General features: G+C 47.6%; 7 protein-coding genes across 7 annotated transcripts; 2 read left to right on the top strand and 5 right to left on the bottom strand.

Annotated features, from left to right (window-relative positions):
• The first annotated feature begins 1,069 nt into the window (after nucleotides 1-1,069).
• On the top strand, nucleotides 1,070-2,363 carry BDW43DRAFT_259197 (epoxide hydrolase). Its single transcript, XM_032040069.1, has 3 exons — nucleotides 1,070-1,197; nucleotides 1,257-1,330; nucleotides 1,383-2,363. The coding sequence occupies exons 2-3, from the start codon at nucleotides 1,291-1,293 to the stop codon at nucleotides 2,099-2,101; spliced, it is 759 nt and encodes a 252-aa protein (XP_031906623.1). The 5' UTR covers nucleotides 1,070-1,197; nucleotides 1,257-1,290; the 3' UTR covers nucleotides 2,102-2,363.
• On the bottom strand, nucleotides 2,362-3,327 carry pup3 (proteasome core particle subunit beta 3). Its single transcript, XM_032040068.1, has 4 exons — nucleotides 3,196-3,327; nucleotides 3,119-3,137; nucleotides 2,601-3,055; nucleotides 2,362-2,544 (listed from the first exon to the last, which is right to left on the bottom strand). Exons 1-4 carry the CDS (start codon nucleotides 3,196-3,198, stop codon nucleotides 2,401-2,403), a joined length of 621 nt encoding a protein of 206 aa, XP_031906622.1. The 5' UTR covers nucleotides 3,199-3,327; the 3' UTR covers nucleotides 2,362-2,400.
• A 132-nt stretch (nucleotides 3,328-3,459) lies between these two features.
• Nucleotides 3,460-5,403, top strand: BDW43DRAFT_11839 (putative UBX domain protein). Its single transcript, XM_032038039.1, has 2 exons — nucleotides 3,460-3,774; nucleotides 3,847-5,403. The coding sequence occupies exons 1-2, from the start codon at nucleotides 3,638-3,640 to the stop codon at nucleotides 5,237-5,239; spliced, it is 1,530 nt and encodes a 509-aa protein (XP_031906621.1). The 5' UTR covers nucleotides 3,460-3,637; the 3' UTR covers nucleotides 5,240-5,403.
• On the bottom strand, nucleotides 5,286-5,660 carry BDW43DRAFT_11825 (uncharacterized protein). Its single transcript, XM_032038035.1, has one exon. The coding sequence runs from the start codon at nucleotides 5,545-5,547 to the stop codon at nucleotides 5,332-5,334; it is 216 nt and encodes a 71-aa protein (XP_031906620.1). The 5' UTR covers nucleotides 5,548-5,660; the 3' UTR covers nucleotides 5,286-5,331.
• Nucleotides 5,661-5,786: 126 nt separating this feature from the next.
• On the bottom strand, nucleotides 5,787-8,437 carry BDW43DRAFT_296118 (uncharacterized protein; the record flags this gene model as incomplete). Its single annotated transcript, XM_032044162.1, has 8 exons — nucleotides 5,787-5,870; nucleotides 6,081-6,266; nucleotides 6,598-6,658; nucleotides 6,999-7,388; nucleotides 7,449-7,544; nucleotides 7,609-7,991; nucleotides 8,043-8,134; nucleotides 8,293-8,437. 8 exons carry the CDS (start codon nucleotides 8,435-8,437, stop codon nucleotides 5,787-5,789), a joined length of 1,437 nt encoding a protein of 478 aa, XP_031906619.1.
• A 577-nt stretch (nucleotides 8,438-9,014) lies between these two features.
• BDW43DRAFT_259188 (MDM20/NAA25 family protein) lies at nucleotides 9,015-12,803 on the bottom strand. Its single transcript, XM_032040067.1, has 8 exons — nucleotides 12,509-12,803; nucleotides 12,085-12,360; nucleotides 11,841-12,017; nucleotides 11,425-11,768; nucleotides 11,067-11,340; nucleotides 10,242-11,007; nucleotides 10,072-10,184; nucleotides 9,015-10,015 (listed from the first exon to the last, which is right to left on the bottom strand). The coding sequence occupies exons 1-8, from the start codon at nucleotides 12,641-12,643 to the stop codon at nucleotides 9,269-9,271; spliced, it is 2,832 nt and encodes a 943-aa protein (XP_031906618.1). The 5' UTR covers nucleotides 12,644-12,803; the 3' UTR covers nucleotides 9,015-9,268.
• Nucleotides 12,804-13,001: 198 nt separating this feature from the next.
• Nucleotides 13,002-14,386, bottom strand: BDW43DRAFT_259186 (coiled-coil-helix-coiled-coil-helix domain-containing protein). Its single transcript, XM_032040066.1, has 4 exons — nucleotides 14,177-14,386; nucleotides 13,847-13,954; nucleotides 13,652-13,679; nucleotides 13,002-13,562 (listed from the first exon to the last, which is right to left on the bottom strand). Exons 1-4 carry the CDS (start codon nucleotides 14,260-14,262, stop codon nucleotides 13,536-13,538), a joined length of 249 nt encoding a protein of 82 aa, XP_031906617.1. The 5' UTR covers nucleotides 14,263-14,386; the 3' UTR covers nucleotides 13,002-13,535.
• Nucleotides 14,387-14,531: the final 145 nt, after the last annotated feature.

The raw sequence follows: 14,531 nt of genomic DNA, 5'->3' as shown, positions 1-14,531 counted from the left end.
GAGTCCCACCCACTGGCCTAAGATGAGAGAGAAGAGGTGGGAGGAGAGAAAAGGGTAAAGTCGGTCAGGTGCAGTTTGCTTGCGAGGAGGGGAATTGAAGGAAACTCCATCTCGTATGGGACCGATCGCCCGGTCTAGACGCGGGGAGGCTGAAATCCACACACGGTGAGTGACCATGATTCATCTTTCAAAGAGTCTAGAAGGTCCTTCAAGAGTTATATACATGTGACCCTTTTTTTAAATCTATTTTTTTCAGTTTGTCAGACTGAGTAATCTTCTTTTACAAGGGGAAAAACAGCCGTTTCTCCAGACAAGCAACTTAAGAAAAAATAGTGGCCGCATGGTGCATATTTAATGACATGGGTATTGGTTTACTGGTACGGAAATATATTTATAGAACATCAAAACACGGATATTACTTCCACTGAATGTAGTTTCCTAGTTTACTTGATTATCTGATTATATGTACTGATCAGTATAACTACCTCGGGAATAAAAACAACATGAATAATCCCTCAGTAAAACATGCACTATTAACTTTGCATACCCAATGATGCTTCACGTGGACCGAGGTTGTGATACTTGCCTGGTCGTACATTTAAGAACTCCATCAGATGACCTGAGGACCCAACATACATAGACGTCATTCTCGATTCTCTATAACAAGATATTGCAAAGTCTATTGGAGAAAAATGGCCAGAACCTTCGAGATTTCTGTCCCAGATGCCCAACTCCGTCATCTTCAACAGAAACTAGACACGGCAACATTCCCCGATGAATTGGACGACGCTGATTGGGATATGGGCGTGCCCCTTGATGAGATGAGGAGACTAATATCATATTGGCGCGATGGCTTCGATTGGCGTCAGAAGGAACGGGAATTGAACGAGAATCTGACTCAGTTCATCGTTCCTATCAGCGTTTCGGGATTTGGAGAGCTGGATATCCATTGCCTGCATCATACCAGTCAAAACACACAGGCTATCCCTTTGCTATTCATTCACGGCTGTAAGACTCACTGACACCAGTTCCCGAGGGAGTCAGCGTGGGACTGATCGGTGCATTGTAGGGCCCGGAAGTTTTCTGGAAGCAACGAAGCTCATCCCGTTGTTGACTAGACGAGACAAAGCTCAGCCAGCGTTCCACCTGGTGGCACCCTCATTGCCAAACTTTGGCTTCTCATCTGCGGTAAAAAAGGTTTGAGAATATACCTAGTTGACAACGCACAGATGCCAATGTAAATCTGACCCGAAATAGAAAGGATTTGGCTTGGTTCAGTATGCCGAAGCAATGCACAATGTCATGGTGGCTTTAGGCTACAAAGAATACGGTCCGTTGCATCCATTACCACTCGGGCTGATTCAGCACTGACTTCTTTATAGTAGTACAAGGTGGTGATTGGGGTAGCATAATCGCCCGTGTTATGGCAAACCGCTACTCCGACCACATCAAGGCTGTTCACCTAAATTTTCTCCCGGTGGCTCTCCCGTATCCATGGCGGAGTCCTCTTGTGTTTCTTCGATCCCTCTTCACTATTCCCTTCTCGCCAGATGACAAGGCTCACTTGGCAGCTACCAGGGACTATCTGACGCAAGGGAATGCTTACATGCGTCAGCAGGAGACCCGTCCGCAAACGCTGGGCTATGCCCTTCAGGACAGCCCCGTGGCGCTGCTCGCTTGGATTTATGATAAGTTGCACTCCTGGTCCGATAGCTATCCGTGGACAGACGACGAAATTCTTACCTGGGTGAGTATCTACTGCTTCTCGACCGCGGGACCAGCGGCTTCAGTTCGGATCTACTACGAAGCGGCACGGAATGACTCTACGGCCACTGCCCCAGGAATGTCCACGATCGATGTTATCTCGAAACCTACTCCTAGCAATGTCAAGCTCTCTGTGGCCCAGTTCAAGACGGAGTTGATTCGAGTGCCAATGTTATGGACTGGACTGGCTGGGTCTGTCGTTAGAGCTAGGGAGTTTGACTGCGGTGGCCATTTTGCAGCGTGGGAAGTGCCGGACCTCCTCGCAGACGACCTGAAGAATTTCCTGGGAAGAAATGGGCAGGCATATGGAGCTGTATCCGGAAAGGATGGGTACTGATCGCCCGTTCAGCTAATTCAGGTTGGGTCGTAGATACTTGAAATTCCAGAGATAACGAATTAGTACTAGGACCGACATGAGGAGATCTAGATTCTAATTCCCTGTATTCTTATCCTACCTATGTCCTCACTGAGCACTGCCTCGTCTTAATCGCTGATATGTGACATCAAGTGGAGACCTTAGACGCCGGAAGCTGTTTTCAACCAGGAAATTGCAATCGTGGTAATGGAGCTTAAAATTAAAGATCTGAATAACATAACAAAAAAAAAAAAAAAAACAAAGAGCCAACATAAACTGTTCTAATCTTGTCTTCCCTTCAGTAGCCGCTTAGTCACCTTGTCTTTTTCTATGATGTACACCTGAGCACCCCAACCGGAGAGTGCGTCTCTGTCAACAGCACTGAGAAGTGCCTGGGAGATGGTTTCGAACAGATCCTCGGGAGCCTAAGTTGTCAGTGCCAGCTCCAACCAAGACCGGAATTCACACATGCAAAACATACCAGGCCCGGCTCCCATAAACTTTCACAGGTACCAAAAAGCTGATCGCTAGCTGTCCCACTGACGATGAAATCCTTTGCGAAGTCGATACATCCAATACTGTCGAAGCCGCAGATAAACGGCTTGCCAGTTGTACTATTGATGCCTCCAATGACAGGGCTGACGAAGAAAGGTCCGAACCGTCTCTCGTAAAGCGACGAACTGACCAGGTTGGCCAAGGTCTGAGGCGCAATGTTCCGTTCCTCACGCAGGCGGTACATGTTAACCTTGTAGCGGAAGAGATCTGAGACGGTCGCGACATCTGTTGCCAGGCCAGTCAGGCCAAGGAAGGTCGATGGGCCGTAGTTAAATATCTTGGGGAAGTTATTGGAGACGGTCAGGGCCTGCATGCCGAGTCGGAGATCGCAGGCAATTGCGACACAGTCCTTGCCTACCATGGCGACGCAGGCACCGCCATCTGTAGATCGGAAGATTAATGTGTCAGATTGGGATCAATTTGAAGATGAGGAAGATGACATACTGATATCGAAGGGTGAACTCTAGTGGGATTGTCAGCTTGCTCGGTCATGGAAGGAAGGGTGGGTACCGAGGACATACCATGATTAATACAACGAAGCAAAAAGAAACTGAATCGAAAGTAAAGGCACAGAAGAGTTGAAGAGGTGAGAAGCAGGAGGATGTGTAGAGGACTGAGGGTTGGGGAGAAAAGAGTGAGGTGGAGGAGAGGGCTTGATGGATGAGTAGAAGCTCACTACTGCTGCCAGCACGCGTGGAGCCGCCGAGCTTTCTGCCGATGACGATGCGCCCGCTGCCTATTCCATTCAATTAAACTGATCTTCCCACATTACACCCCCAAACCTCCGAACATCAACACCTTCTGTACTCTTTGGTTCCTTTCTCCCAACGTTGCCGGTTGTTTAAGCTTATATTCAGATTCTATACCTGACAAGGCATCTGGAAGGCAACGGTGCTGACCACCCTTGTCCTCTACTTCGATACCAACCCCGCAATATTAAATAAACATAAATATCTATCAGCTATGAGCTCTCATGTCGTGGTCCTTGACTCGACAGCTCGAAGAGCTACGATTAAGACAACACCGGGGAAGCATCTGACTGATATCCTGCAAGAGGCTTGTAAAAAGCTTGGTGTAGATGCCAATCAACATGGACTGAAGTAAGCCTTGAAATTGCTTGTTCTTATAAACCCCATGTCAAGTTTTGGTTGAGGAACTAACCTTGGTATAAGGTACAAAGGTAAACAGGTAGACCTATCGCTATCTTTCCGCCTTTCCGGGCTCATTCCTGGCGCGAAACTGGAGCTGGTTCAGCTCTCACGGTCGCCATCTATCGTCACTGTTGCGCTACAGCTACCGGAATCAGAAGCCCGTGGGGCACCCAACGGGCGCCTTTTGGATAAGTTCCCGAGTACAACGACATTATGGCTGGTATTGCGTAAATTTGAAGCTGGAGTTGCTGGAAACACATCGACTCGGAATCTCACAGCGCGAGGAGTTCCCGTCACTGGAAGCGGAGACAATGGATCAGGGCGGTTGTTCTACGAGACGCCGGTGTTACAAGTATTGGAACGAGAGCTGTCCACTTTCGCTGATTTGCAGAAATCGCTAGCCCAACTAGGCTTCAACAGTGGGAATGTCTTGCTGAGACTGAGCTTCCGGAGGACGGAGGACCCATTGGAAGTGGCTATGAGCAAGATCCAAGAATACTTCAAGTCATCCGAGGACACGGCTGCCCAGTCTCAAGAATTGTCCACCCCAGCAGAACAGAAAGAGATACTTAATGAGCCTAGCCAACAAGAACAAGAGCCGCCCAGTTCTACGCCAGATACATCGTCGCCGGTACCTGCCATGCCTGAACAATCCTTTGAAAATCAAACTGTCCCTCCTACTACCGACTCCTCCGAACCTACTACCACAGTTTCCTCTCGATCAGTAATGGTTTTCGCACCACCATCCAACGATACGCCACAGTCCGCACAGACCGCTTATAATGAAAGCGACTACATTCCATCGGTCGATCATGCGCAGGCGCATCAACGTCGGCTTAACGCGGCATCCCAAAATAAACGCCTTCTTTCTGACGCAGAGATCGCTGCCAAAGCAGCAGCGGAGGAAGAAAAGCTTGCGGCTGTCAAGGAAGTGGACGTGAAGGTTCGACTGCCAGATCAGAGCCAGATAGTGGCCAAGTTCGGGCAACAGGACACAGGTAAATCACTCTACAATTTCGCAAGAAATTGCTTGGCAGCGCCTTTCACCGGAGAGAAATTTATCATCACAACTTTCCCTGGTGGCGGCCAGAGTGGGAAGAAACTACATAACGCGGTTCCGGACTCAGACCAGAGTCTACTGATCAAGGATCTCGGTATGGTAGGGAGAGTCCTAGTCAATTTCTCTTGGGATGCTTCTGCCTCCCAGGCTGCTCGGCAAAGCCGAAAGGATCTCCTGAAACCGGAATTACGAACGCAAGCGAAGGAGCTCAAGGTTGAGCAACCACTGGGTGTGATGGACACTTCTCAGGATACGACTCAGCCGAAACCCGGAGCTAATCGTCAGGGAGAGAAGCCAAATGGGCGCAAACCAGGAAGTTTACCCAAGTGGTTGAAACTACCCGGTAAGAAATAGATAAGAGATCAATGAAGGTGGCTTAACCGTTACTTTCATGTTGCATATTTCTATAAACTTAATGTGACAATGCCCCTTATGATGTTCCGTAGTCACGAGGTTTGGAAGGACATAGTTCTAGCTATGCCATTGTCAAGTACTAGACTACAAGAGTTCATCCAACCAAAGACAACCATCGGCATCGCACATGTTGAGAAATATCCCTGTGGTAGACTGAGGCTAGATAGAGACCCTACGTAACAAGCCAGTCTGAAGTATGTCGGGATAGAACAAAAGCTGAAAGAAACCAAGTCCCAGTGGTATTGCATTAGAATCAGAGATCCATTTATGTTTTTGTCCAATTGTCCACGCCTATGGAATCACATCCCTTGCCTCCATTCCTATATCCCAGGACAGATAGAAGCAATGGGTCGGGTTGACATTTCCCCCCTCCCCATATGGACAGAACCTCCCCCACACGCCATGCCATCGGCCACCAAGACTCACTTCATTGTTCGTTATCTCATTCTTTTAGAGGAAAGCTTTATCGGATTGAATGGGAACGAATTTAGTGACCAGTGACACGGCGAGACTCAGCAATGACACGCTGCATGTCCTCAACCTTTCTCTTGCCACGACCGAAGGTACCGAGCTGTAGTCGACTGTTAGCCTTTCTGCATTTCCTAACGGCCTGGTGCTTGCCAAATCCAGTGTTCCGCTCTGGTCTGGAAAAATTCCGACAGTACACCATAATTGACCTCAGGATCAACGGAACATAGGTCCCGAGATTATACGATCAAAACCAGAGAGGTCCCAGCCAATGCATGCCGACTTGAAACCATAACGACGGGACCGAACGTACCCTCTTCTTGGCGAGCTTGCGAGCACGCTTGTCCTGAGTGTTTCTCAGGAGTTCGATGATGCGGCGCTCATAGGGGGCAAGACCGACAACCTCACGAGCGATGTCACGGACGAAGGCAGTGCGGCGGGAAGACTGGCCCTTGGTGCGGCTGACACGGGTCTTGGGGGTGTTGAGGGGGGTGGTTTTCTAATGAAGGAGACATCCGTTAGCCTTCTCTTTTATTCATCATTTCTTTTTCTTTCCTCCACAAGATGTATTTGGAACAAAGTTCGGTTTTCAGGTGTCGAGTGGTTGTTGAATGCTGCAATATGCCGGTTTCACGTAGAAATCCTCCATGTCGCTTGAATCTTCCTGATATTCTCTTCTCCCCCCTCTTCCTTTCTCTCCCATTTTCTCGCCCTCCCGTTTTGCACGATCAAACTTTTTCCCGCTCCACAGCAGTACCCAGCGATTCAACAATTCACTCGATAACTGAGACCCGTTCAAAATCAAAAATAGCACGGATAGGGAAACCCACATGGCCCTTGTTCAAGCCGACCACAATTCCGGAGCGTTCCTGGGCCATCTCGACGGTTGGACTGGTTTGGCGACGTGGTTGGTGAGGGAGTGTCAAAGTCGATGGACGTCTCGGTGCGGATAGAAGCGCGATGGACTTTGCACGGTTTTGGTTGGCTCAGACGGCAGTGCGTAGCGAGTGTTAGGGCTTGGTCTAGGGCTGGTGGCCCGGACGGGGTTAGCGTGAACAGGTGTTGATGCCTAAGGTGCTTAATCACTCATGCTCTACTATCGAGGTTCCGATAAGGGTTCAACGATCCTTGGAAGTATACAATTCGTATCTCATATTCAGTCATTCCACCTATTATCATTATCTATCATTTTGGTTTTTGATCATTTTTCTCATTCTGCCCCGGTCCTGACTCCACATCCACTTCGACAGTCTTTAGGATCCCCCGCCCTGGGCTGTCTCCAGGATTCGGACGGTTTTCTTGGACTCTCTCTACTGAAGTTCCAACACTGGCTTGGACTGTGGTATAGCAAGTCTCTTCAAATCTCCTCCTACTGCGGCCGACATAACTTAGCATTTCTAAATTACTCCCTGGAAGTAAATCTGTAAGGCTAGCATTCTGTTCAGGTCGAGCCGAGAACCGCTTCGTGTCGACTGTTTTCTTCGTAGTACTCGTTGTAGAGTTGGAACCGGTCGTGCGCGGTTCTGAAAAGAGATATCTCGTTTTCTGGAAGAAATGTCTCAGGAAAGTAGGTAATGCTGGTAGGCAACCTGCGATGATCCCTGAAGTTATCTCAGCGGCACTATTGTCGACCCTAGTAGTAAGTATGGGAAAGAATTCCTGAGTATAGATCTAGACCTACGTCCACAAGAATTCTGGAAACCAAACATATATGTTATCTGTGGCCGCACTATTCGGAATACTGAATACAAGACGCATGATACTGGAAATACAGCCGCTGTGTTTAAAGGAACCCTCTTGATCAGTTATGGGGCGAGTCTAATACGGGAAGGAGGTCTTACAAGATCCCCGCAACGAAGACGGCAGAAGTACACATCTTCTTTTTCAGTGTCATCTGCAAACGCCAAACACAGACGATCGGCAAAAACAGGATCAGAAAATCCGACACTACATTGAAGATCGAAGCAACCAGGATGGGGCCATTGATATTGATGCAGTGACCCGACACGTCCGCATCCCAAATCCTGGATCGTGGCGTGCATTCGAAGATCTTGAGGATCGTGTCGGCGAAGTAGAAGAAAAAGTTGAACCAGATGAGCAGTTGAATGAAGAAATAAGTGACACCCTTGACAGATGGGGCAAACACGCGGAGAAATAGAAGAAGTATAGATAACTTGGTGATGAAGATTATCGGTCCGTATAGAATTTGGCATGCATTTGCTAGCTAATGGTTGTTAATGCACCGGGTCCTTACAATCGCGAGATAATCACTCACCTTCAAGAACTCTCGGAGATCGGATGGCGCTACTTCCCACCGATGGAGGCCGCTGCCATGTTTGCCGGTCTCAAAAGTCATTATAGCATAGACTATCAAACCCAACTGCACCTCTTTGAGCGGGTTATTCTTCGGAAGCAATGTCCCGCAGATCACATATAGGGTCACATACCCAGGCCAAAAGACAAGTAACTGCAAGCGAGTATTAGTGAAAACCAGCCAGTATGGCATTGTTCCCTGGTATACATACAGTCCTCCCACCCCGGAGCTTTGGTAATCAACAGCTTCGTGTACATTCGCATACATACGCAACATGTACTAATGGTGAGACATACGGCCTCGGTAATAACGTCCCATCGTTGCGGCGAATGGGTGAGATCATGGGTAGGGTTCATGTCTGAGTTTGCCTTGTCAAGAATGTTGAATCGAGTATGGAAAGCAAATCCGAGAGCCTAATTCTCAGTATACATCGATGGCCTGTCGCTAAAGCGCCAAAAACCCAAAAAGAAACAGAGAGAAAAGAAGAAAGAAATTAAAGAAAGGGACACATGAACAGGTGCACAAATGTTGAGCAAGATCAGTACTCCAACTACTTACATCGAGTTTTGATAGGTTTTCAAACGTAGCTGAATGAGAATCGAGTAAGAATAGAAGCAACTGTGATCCTCGTGGGCGACATTCTCTGCCCTGGAAGTAAGGAGGCCCCCGCCGATTACTTGCAGCAACCCATGACTTGATGAACTCTGACTAAAGGAAAGCAACGCAAGAAGACTTTGCTGTTGGCAAGGGATCCCGCCTTGGGTTTGCTTATTCGTCAAGTAGACAACCCGCTGAAGAGGAATGCGCAACCCAACAAACGCGTGCCACGAACGGAGCATGCAGCGAATGCCATGAGCACGAGAATGACTGGGCAAAAGCGTGGTGAGGACCCAAGGGGTAGAACACATACCTGGTGCCCTTACAGGTGGGGATCGACATTCCACAACTCAGCCTCGTGCCTACTAGTAAACTGTGGTGAAAGGAGACTCTCGCCTCCCTTCTACTAGTTATGTGCCTATCTTATAGTAAGAATGATTTGTTGGGTGGATACAGCCTTCTCTCTCCGTAAAGACGGTCAAACCAGATATTTATGTAGAAAATTCTATATATTGGTAAGTATAAGAAGGCCGATTGTGCAGCGTACATGGCTAATATCCCAACTGAATCGTATGTACCCTAGCCCGCGGTCACAGTGATACACATAGCAGCCCATTTAAACCTTCTTCCCAGCTTTCCATCAACTCACCGCAGAACATTTCCAGCGCGGCCAAATCAAACGTCTTATCCAGCTCTTCCCGGAGCTGCGTACCATCCTCATCATGACCGGTCACCACCAGGTCGATCAAAGACCCAAGAACGCCCGGTTTGGAGATAGCCGATTTGAGTGCACGAGCGTTCACCCGGATACTTTCATGTACCTTGTGTGTGGATTCGGCCAACCGCTGCACACGATCCTTGGGGAGCTTCGGAGTCTTGGAGGCTTTCTTCAATGCAATGGATGTTATAAGTGAGAGCGCCTTGAGCGACTCAAGGGAAAGATATAAGTCGTGGAAGGACTTCCAGGATGGAGCAGATGATTCGTCCCGCCGGAGGGAAATTGCAGTATTTGATACAAGCGTAGAGATCTGGGGACCACGCTGGTCAAGACCTTCCAGCTTAGAGCCCAGCCATTCTTCCACCTGCGTCAAGCAGCTATCGACCTCCTCAGGAGTGACTGATGTCGAGCCATTCAAGAATGAGACCACCTTAAGAAGATTCAGATTGATCTTGGCGCTTTCGATCTCTGTTGAGGTCATCTCAGAAGATGCATCTGGCCCCACTATATCTTCCAGGCTGAGCAAATCGGCGTCAACAGACACTGGCTTCTGAACTGCCATGTCTTTGAGGGTGCCAAACAGCTCGTCTGTAACCCTTGCAGACTTCACCCATTGTGACTGTTTCTTGTTAGCTTCGTCTATGGAGTCATAACACAAACATGGAACAAGCTCACCCGAGGAAGTGGTCCCAAGCGCATCCGTTCCTCGAAAGTTGGCTGGTTATCGGGTTCACAGTTCATAAATGCGTCAAACACACGCTGATCCGACAATGGGGATGAGTCTCTTGCTGTGACATAGTATCCGTGAGTAGATAATTTATTGTACGAGGAATTCTTGCACTAACCAACTTCCTCATACCGGTTCATTGAGTCTCCGCCGGCCAGTCTCTGCATCCGTCTGGCGTCTAACGCCCACATTCTGCGGCAGATACTATACTTCAAGCGCCGCTGAAGGTCTATTGTGCCTTCTATGTTTACATAACTGCCCAACTCCAACCCATTCGACCGGTGCCTGACCGTAGTGAGCTCGGCCGACCGATAGAAATTCAAAGCTTGAACAAATGCAGCTCGCGGATCGAAGTCCTTGTATTCTGCACCCTCAATTGGAGGCGCAGAGTGTGGATGGATGGTTGCTAGACGGGTGAAAAGGTTATGAGCAACCGTTTCGAACTGCATTTGTTTGACAGAGAGCTTGCTGAAAGCCTTCAGCGCGAGCGATCCAGCTCCGAGGCGCAAGTAGATGCGCACAAGAAGCAACAATGCTTGGTAGTTATGCGGAGAATCAAGCAAGAGACGCTCCAAAATGGCAGCGGCGCGAATGAGGGTGGTGTGTGGGATTTGATCTTGACTACCAGAATTCCAATCTCCGCTGAAGCGTATCAATACCATGGCGACGAGCAAACACAGATCATCACTAGGTTGACTTTCAATCGTAGATGGGGCTGAACTCCGTTCTGGGCGTTCTGCCTCACGATAGACCTGGAGACAGCGCGAGATGAAATCCTCGACTCGTGATTTAGAAGCGTTCGTTTCGTTAGCCGACAATACGAAGCAGTACTCGAGTTTCAGGGCATTGATCGTCGCGACACCCTTGAAAGGATCAGCTCTAACCTTAACAGACGAGTTAGCTTGGAGACGACAGGTGCGGACGTTCTATGAATTATGCATACACTCTGCTCTTGACCCTTGAAGGTATACTCCACAAATTTTGACACCGATTCCTTGTCCAGTGCTGCCATGTAAAGCTGCAGGTCACTGAAACAATAAAGCTTGTTCTTGTTACAGTCAAAATATTCTTGACAAGCAGAGACTAACTCCTCCGTCTTCGAATTTCCCGCGAGGACATCCGAATGAATCAAGTCTAAACGCGCTAGTTGTGCATTGCGAGACTTGGGCACAGACTCCAGGAAATCGCTAATGAACTTTAATGTATCGGCAATGGTTCTTCAAAGACGGTCAGCTCCTTCTTTTCATGCTCCTCGTCATCCGTTTCTTTCTTTTTGTTATTGTTGCTGTGGAGAAACTTACTCTTGGGAATTGATATTCCGGGTTGAGATGACGAGTAGCTTCCAAACTGCCCAGTCATCGTGCTCCTGGAGTGACTTTCTCTCCGCTTCGTTAGTAGGAATGATGGCAAGCAGGTCTCTCGCGTAGGATAGGCCTTGTGTCCACATCTCCGCCTTTTCCAAGCTGGAGAGCTTCACACCAACGAAGGACCAGTCATTCTGAATAACTCGCGAGCTTAGCCCAAGGTTCTCACTGTCGAGGATCTTCACGATTTCGTCATAACGTCCTTGAGACTCGAAGATTTTGACTAGTAACAATAGCTCCTCTGGGCCTTGTATAGCTCTTGGAAGGCTCAGCAACTCTTTCTGTAGTTGTATAGGTAAGCATCAGCACAAAAAACAATGGAGATAATGGAACATAGAACATATGGGACATACCGGATCGGAAGGAACGCTTTCAGCAGCCTTCGAGACCATGCGGTAAGCCAGGGTTCCAAAGAGTTTACGGTCGGTCTCCGAGCTAGCTTGGTCGGTAGCGACAAGGTGACTGAGGAAAATGGCCCAGAGATAATACTTCCTGGTTTTAGGGAAATTGCTCTGAAGAGTCATAGCGGCCTGTTACCCAAACTCAAGAAGATTAGATCCACTATGTTGCAACAATCTGGCTCAACAAGCCACAGACCTTCTGCGCTGACTTCCAGTCATCTCCTTCAAACGCATATGTGAACCATCTTAACTGTAGGTCCAAATCCTGCGGCTTCGCCTTCGCAGCTTTTTCCCATAGAGTCCTCATAGTCTCCGCCTGATCACCCATTCGCTTCAAGGTCTGATAGAGAATGTCGAGGGTGTCGAGATCGGTAGCTGGGGGTTCTGCTTTGCACAAATCGAGGGTCTCCTTTATACCTCGCTGGCGGTGGGACTGGTCCGCATGGCGATATAATATATGTGCTTTCCATGCCTATCCGGGAGCATACGCAATTGGATTAGCTAACTATATCAGGGTAGCCGGGATTCCTGAAGGTGACTTCAGAGAACATGCGCAGCGCCGGGTGTGGGGTGCATCTGGACAACCAATCCAGAATCAATCCATATAAAGGGAGACCTACTTTTAAGAATTTGGTATTTTCTCCTTTCTTCATGCGCTTATCAATCAGCTGCAGAGCTTGTTTCAGATTCTGCCCGTCAATGGCATCTTGAATCTGTTTGTTCCGCCGGGAGAAAACGGCGTCATTGGTAGACATGGCGAGCGAGAGAAGATCTAATCTAGCTCTAGATCAATCCCGACAGCGGTTGGACGTGGATTCTAGTCTCGTAACAGGGGTTCGGCGTTCGTATGCTGCGCAACCAAGCACAGCACACGATGTGCGGGGAAGATAGGACGCGGAATAATGAGGGGAAGAAATTCTAAGGAACAATAAGTTAATTTGAAAATAGTTAAGGTTGGCCTGAGTTCGGTGCAAATTGGAAGGCGGTGATCAGTCAATTAAAGGGGAGCTTATTATCGCCCAGACCGCCTAAAGATAATATTGTATAATTCAACAAATACTCTTGCACTTCAAATTACCCAATGGGGGCAAAAAGAAAAAAAGAAAGTAAAATTTTTTTTGGCTGCAGGAGTCACAATTCGATTCCTCGCGAGATATATTTGGAACACTATATAGTTTTACCGCGATAAGATCATATCAAATTCCATCATGACGAAAAATCTTATCAAAAGCAATCGCATGTGTAGATACATACAAATACAGATACCACTAAACAGATTTCGAGTGACCTTGTTGCGCCAACCATACCATCATCTCTCGTTCCTCCGAGAAAAGAAGTAGATGAAAAGAAGAAAGTAGAAGGGGAGCCAACGATCGGATTTAGTAACAATTGGGGAGAAACGCTTTTGCGCCGAAGAGAGGAGATTTTGTTCGAAACGATCAATTACATAGCCCCTTGCTTACCGGTATTGTTAAATATAGCAGTATTTCTGAGGATGGATACAATGCTGGTGTAGACTTGGAAAACAAAGTCCCCTAGGCACTGGCGATATTGTCGTCTAATACTTGGGTGATTCCCGGATATAGATATCATGAAGATAGCCTTTGAGGAAGCGTGCACTAATCCACAGCGTAGGCTCTGGCAAGACTAGCTAGAGGACTTCTTCTGTGTCAACTGCTATTATTAGCTAACGCCATTAGGCCGCTGGCGGCAGGATATAAATAGGGTATATCAAGCACAGTCTTGATTAGGCAATGCCTTACCCATTGTTTTTTGCAGTCACGATAAGCTCTGGGACCAATGACAGTCAGAACAACGGCTAAAATGTGCAAATGATCCCACGCGTAGTCGGGCAATCTAGAGACTACAAGTACTTCCGCGTAACAGGTCATCGATACCCAACGAAAAACCTCGAAAGTATACACTTTGATGAGAAAAGACAGAATATAGACACTTACTGGAAATAATCATGGCACATTTCCCTGTCAAAATTGTTCCGCTTCATACATTTCAAACTTCGATCAGCGAAATCTTGACATGGGTCATAGTACTCGCTTGCACTTTTACTGAAATAGGGAGTATATCATTAGCAAATTAGTAGATAAGACGGTATGAGGAAGTAAAAATAAAGGGGTACAAGCTAATCAAAAAGAAAGACATAAGCATCAGAAGCCTAGGCTAGGACATGTTGACATATTGGCAGAAATGGGTGGATTGTCCTGAAGGGTCTTTGAAGCGAAACCACAGTCATGGAGTACGATTAGAAGCTAACTCGATGGGTTACCTACTTGGTGAATCGATGCTCCGTATTTGACCAAGAATTAGGATGGTCTTGTTCAGAGGATTGTGATTGATTGCCTGATGGGGTTGACATGATGAGACTCGAGGTAGTCAATTGTATTCCGTCGTTGATATAGGTGGTACTACTAGGTAGTAGTCGACGGTGCCGAAAGGATAGTTAAGTATAACTATGGATGATCAAGTAAGGTAAGTGTTGGTTGTTCCTAGAGAAGTTTTGGCCCCACAATTTATTTCTTTTTAAAGGTCTTGGCACAGGGTTTAAATCTTAGTCATGCTGTCATGGGTTTCATTAGTTACTATTTGGGTACAACTCTTGAGAGCTGAGTGAATGATCCTGATTCT

The sequence above is a fragment of the Aspergillus alliaceus genome, assembly GCF_009176365.1.
Source record: "Aspergillus alliaceus strain CBS 536.65 unplaced genomic scaffold BDW43scaffold_1, whole genome shotgun sequence".
Taxonomy (NCBI): Eukaryota; Fungi; Ascomycota; class Eurotiomycetes; order Eurotiales; family Aspergillaceae; genus Aspergillus; species Aspergillus alliaceus.
The sequence above is the reverse complement of the archived record's forward strand: the minus strand, read 5'-3'. Positions and strand labels throughout refer to the sequence as shown.